Genomic DNA, 5,674 nt, shown 5'->3' with positions numbered 1-5,674 from the left:
CTACTTTTTTCTTTTCTTAGACAACTCTTCAAATTTCAGTTGCCAAATATGTGGGCCATAATCCTGAGGTTCATAAAAAATAGCACAAACATCAACAACATCAGATGAATCATTCATAGTATCAAACTCAGAATTAACAAAAAAATATTTAATGGAATCAGAATCATGAGTTGTTTGAATTCCCTTATCTATGAGTGTGTCAATCATATACATTTGGTGGTACTCGTCATCCTCCATTGACTGTTTTTCAATATGGAAAATATTCACCTCAAGAGTCATATTCCTAAAAGAAAGCTTCATTAGACCATTCCTGCAATTAATAAGAGCATTAACAGTAGCGAGGAAAGATCTACCTAAAATTAAGGGGGTTTTAGAATTAGAGTCAACAACAGAACTAGTATCAAAGATTAAGAAATCAACAAGGTAATAAAACTTGTCAATTTGGATTAAAACATCATTAACTATTCCTCTCGATTTCTTAATTGAATGGTCAGCCAATTGAAACACAATATAAGTGGTCTTAATTTCACCCAAACCAAGTTGCAAATAAATGGAATAAAGCATCAAATTTACATTAGCTCCTAAATCTAGAAACGCTTGTCCAAACTCTTGATTTCCAATATTACATGCAATGACTGGACAATTAGGATCCTTAAACTTAGAAGGAATTCGGTGCTCAATTAGAGCACTAACATGCTCTGTTAGGAATGTCGTCTTCTTAACATGGTACTTCCTTTTAACTGTACACAAATCTTTGATAACTTTTGCATAAGTAGGAACTTGTTTAGTAACATGTAAAAGAAGAAAATTGATTTTTACTTGCCTTATATTCTCTAGGATTTTATTGTTAGGATTCAGAGTTTGCTTGCTTGATTTTAAAGCTTGAGAGAATGGTATTTTAACTAGACTCTTTGTCACCTCAAGTTCTTTGGACAGCTCGGCATCACTACTATCTTGACCATTTTCCACATCCTCTGATTTGTTCATTGTTAGGATGTGTAATGACTTATCTTGCACCATGTGCTGACCATGGGGTGCGGACTGAGTTTGAGAAGGGAACTTACCTCGCTCATTCACACTCAAGGAGCTCATCATTTTGGACACTTGACTCTTTATCTCCTTATTTTCTTCAACAACTTGCATAATCAAATATTCAAATTTTTGGTTAGTCTTACCCTGTGCCTCAATAAAATCATGCAAAGTGTTTTCTAAATGATTCGTAGAAGATGAAAGTGCATATGATTCAAGATATGATCTAGGGAGTTGTGCAGGCAGTTGGTTTTTAGACTTCCAGCTAAAATTTAGGTGATTGCGCCACCCCGGATTATAGGTATCAAACTAAGGTGTAAAAGACTTCTTGTACATACCTAAGACATTACGTTGTTCCTCATACATCCCTCCCATCTCAGCAAGTGTAGGACACTCTTGGGCAAGGTGATCTACCTCGCCACACACAAAACATGGTCCAAAATACTTTGCATGATTAGTTACATGTGTTGGCTTTAAGTCCTTAGTCTTTAACACATCTACCTCCTTAATGAGCATCTCAACCTTAGCCTTTAAGCTATCATCTTCCCAGAAATGGTAAATTCCACCACTATTTGAGTTTCCTGCAAGTCGTGACTTATTTGTGCTCTCAATAACACTAGATCTAGTCTAAGTGTGAGCTTTTTCAGCAAGCTCATTGAAATATTTTATGGCCTCATCAGGATCTTTTTGTAAGAACTGATCATTACATATCATCTCCACAAATTGGCACTCTCTAGGTGTAAGTCCCTCATAAAAATAGTTCACTAAGCGTCAATTCTCATACCCATGGTGAGAACACATACTTAACAACTCCTTAAATCTCTCTTAAGACTGATACAAAGTCTCACTGTTCTTTTGTGCAAATGTAGAGATTTACCTTTTCAAAGCATTGGTCTTATGTTGGGGAAATTATTTATTAAAGAAGATCTGAGTCATCTTATTCCATGACCCAATAGATCGTGGTCTCAGCGAGTATAGCCAACTCTTAGTTCAATCATTTAAAGAGAAATGAAAGAAATTAAGTCTCACAATGTCGTCGGTTGCATTTTGACTATGAAAAGTCTCAACTACTTCCTCAAACTCCTTAATGTGCACACATGTATTTTCATTTTCCAAGTCATGAAAAGTAGGAAGTAACTGTATCATCCCTGTTTTAAAATCCAGTTGGCGAGTATTAGTTGGAAACATGATATATGATGGTGTGACTGTGCGTGTAGGGTAGAGGTAATCCTCAAGAGTTCTGGTGAGTTGATTTTCGTGTTCACTCATTTCTTCGGGACTAGGTGGATTGTCAAATAAAATATTTAAAAAGTTTGATTCTGACACTAGCACAGGCCTACAAGCAAATCTACCCAATGTGTCTCTATATCTGTGCATGCAAGGTAACAAAAGAAAAAAAAATAATATAGCAAGCTAAAAGAAGGAACGAAGTTACTCCCTTTATAAACTGTTGAAAAGAAAAATTATTTAGCAATTATTTTACCGTCTCTCCGGCAACGGCGCCAAAATTTGATTACGTCCAAACTAATACGCGGTGTTATAGTATAGTTCAAAATGTCGATCCACAGAGAGTCGAAAGAAAGACAAGAAGACGTAAGCTTAAAAGAAAAGATCAAATTATAGTATGACAATAATCTAGAAATTCTACTTAAAGCACATAATTAAAATGAGATTAGGACACGGATAAGAAGGCAAGTAAAACTTTGGGCTTCTATAAACCAGATCCAATACTATGATTTTTTCAATCCAAACGATATACACAATTAAGAATTATAGTACCAAATTCCTAATTGTAAGATATGACATTATATTCATTTAATTTCTCAAATTTAATTCTAGAATCTATTCTCCCTTTACAAATCACGATTTTCATATATAAAAATAAATATCAGATCTAAAGACAACCCTATGTTCATAAACAATAGTACATCAGAAGATCACATCAATAGTATGAAAAGCTTGTTTAAGTCACAATCATATATTCATAATCTTACACCTCAACAAAATCAAATCATAACAAGATTTAATATAATTGTCTCAAACTTATAATATTCAAAACAAATGGAAAATTGAATTATAGAATCTTACACAATAGATCTTAATATATGAATTGAAATAAAGTCAAAGTATTTTCACCAATCAATTTCCACCCTAGACTTTACCCAATATTTAGTTCTCCATAGAAGGAATAAATAATAAAAATAGAATTTTTCTCTTCTCTAAAACTATGCCTCCTCTCTAAAAAACTTAAATTTTGTACTAATGAAATGGTTATATAGAGTAGGAAAAAAATCCTAATGTCTTTTATATTCCGGCATATAAAATCGCCTAAATTTTAGGACTCATCTTGGAAGCCACGTACGCCCCTCAGGAGTTCAAATTTAGAAATCCTTATAAGCCACAACTTTGTAGCCCTTTAAGATAGCTTTCCAACACATCAAAAATTGCATCAATCCGTTATTAGAGCGGAAAGTTATGATCAAAATACTAAAATATATACAGGCTATCTTCTAGCGAATTTCAAATTGACTTTTTCTCTTTATCCGAATTACTCTCAAATCCCATTATTATCCTTATTTGAAGATTCCTACACTCGTGGAAGTTCTTAAGTTGTTACAACGTTTTGCCTACTTGAAAGTCATTTGAATTTGACTGGGTTTGGACTTGCTCTTTTATAGACTCTGAAATTAAACATAAAAATCTGTTCATGAGTATCCCAAGATAAATAGAAACTCAATTCAAGAATACACATTAATTCATATGATTTCTATTCACACTTTAGCATTTTAGTCTAATAATAGGATATTTAGAGTGCATTTTCATACACTCATCAATAAAATACAATATAACTTAATCTATTCATTTTTCAATTTTGTCTCTAATTAATGTTACCGGAAAAATATATAAAACCTTGAGGAAAAGTATTAACATCATGCTAATTAATTAATACAGTCAAGTATTGAGCTTTTTTTAATTAAATAAATACCATGAGACTATGAGAGAAACACCAATTTGGGATCCACAGACCACCACCACCTTTTGCAATTCTATCTCCCCCATTGATGAGTCTTTTGACATATTCATCAGTTTTAATTCTTTTATAAGACTTGTATTTGGGTGAATGACATGAATTCAAGATTTATGTTAATTAAATGATAAGTAAGTAAGATTATACTGTTATACTTTTCATTCATAAATTATCTTCTTCTTTTTTAATTATAAAATCGACTACATACAATGCATCATATACATATACATAACATGGTGTAATTTTTTTTTTAATTTGTTTGCTTCTAATTTATTTTTTTTAGCATAATTGAAATAGATATGGATGCTACACCTAGTGGGGACGATCGTCCACAATGGGATGTCACAGTTTCTACATCGATCGGTACTTCCAACCCTAGACGTATATCTAGAGCAGTTACTTCCTATGCAAATAGTTGAGTCCCAATAAATGTAGAAGATAATGATATATTTAATGAAGATGAGAAGATGCATATTGAGTACGATCGACCACCACGACCTACCAAAAAAAGGTCGTGGACATGAGAACATTTCTCCAAAATTTCTGGTGATCGTGTGAACCTGCAGTTGAGATGCCACCACTGTGGGCAACTTTGTGAATGTCATTCAAAAAAACAAGGCACCTCTATGTTAATAACACATATTAATTGTTGCCAACGGTATAAGATACACAAGAGATTGGTGGCCATTGATCAAACCAAATTCAGTTACGAAACTTCTATGACCAATAATGGTACACAGATTAAGAAATTGTTAATCGCTCAATACAGTGAGAAGATGTTGAGTGAATTACTTGTGGAGCTGACTTTGGTTGTTTAGTTAATGTATTTTTTGTTTTATTTTGATACATTATTACATTGTACAATGTAAATTGGTTGAGGACTTTGGTTGTTTAGTTAATGTTTGGTTGTGATTATGCTGGTTGTTTGGAGGGCTGCTTTGCATTTTTTATTTATATTGTGCTTGTCATTGTGCATTTACTTCTTTTTGATTTTGTAATGTATGTAATTTAATCATTATATTTAAATTTTTTAATTGATTTTTATAGAATTTTTTGGAAACCCACTAGGGTGTGTATATATATATTTTTACAGTATTTCAGAAGCCCAAATATCATAATAGGCCTTGGGCCTTTGGAAATGGCCAAGGGATTTGGAATTGGGTTTTGGGGTTCGGAAGTGGGCCCAGAGATTCAGAATTGGGCCTTGGCCCAAGCACATTCTGATAAGAGCTCCGACCTCCGATCGGAGTCGAAGTCAGAATACACGATTGCCTCCGAGGTCGGAGGTGGGCATTCCGACTCTGTCGGAGTCGGAACCCACCTCTAGATACTTCTATGATCCCACTAAAATTTTGTCTAATTTTCAATATGAGAAATAATATTTATAGTCAAAAAGTACATAAATATCGCACATATCTTTTAAAAAATAAGTTAATATAGAATTTATATAAAAAAATTAATTTTTTAATAATAAACTTCACACTTTTTTAAAAGAATACCTAACGTTTGTACAACCTGTTACTATATTTGACATTACTTGGCAGCATCTTTCAACTGCTTCCTTGTATTACCTCTCTTACCCTTTTTGACGCGGCACGCTGTCAAAGGTATTATATT

General features: G+C 33.1%; 1 protein-coding gene across 1 annotated transcript; it reads right to left on the bottom strand.

Annotated features, from left to right (window-relative positions):
* LOC108989685 lies at positions 1-987 on the bottom strand. The gene has a single exon (XM_018963382.1). The coding sequence runs from the start codon at positions 985-987 to the stop codon at positions 1-3; it is 987 nt and encodes a 328-aa protein (XP_018818927.1).
* Between the last annotated feature and the right edge of the window lie 4,687 nt (positions 988-5,674).

The sequence above is a fragment of the Juglans regia genome, chromosome 14 (genome assembly GCF_001411555.2).
Source record: "Juglans regia cultivar Chandler chromosome 14, Walnut 2.0, whole genome shotgun sequence".
Classification (NCBI taxonomy): domain Eukaryota; kingdom Viridiplantae; phylum Streptophyta; class Magnoliopsida; order Fagales; family Juglandaceae; genus Juglans; species Juglans regia.
This window is presented reverse-complemented; position numbering and strand designations above follow the sequence as displayed.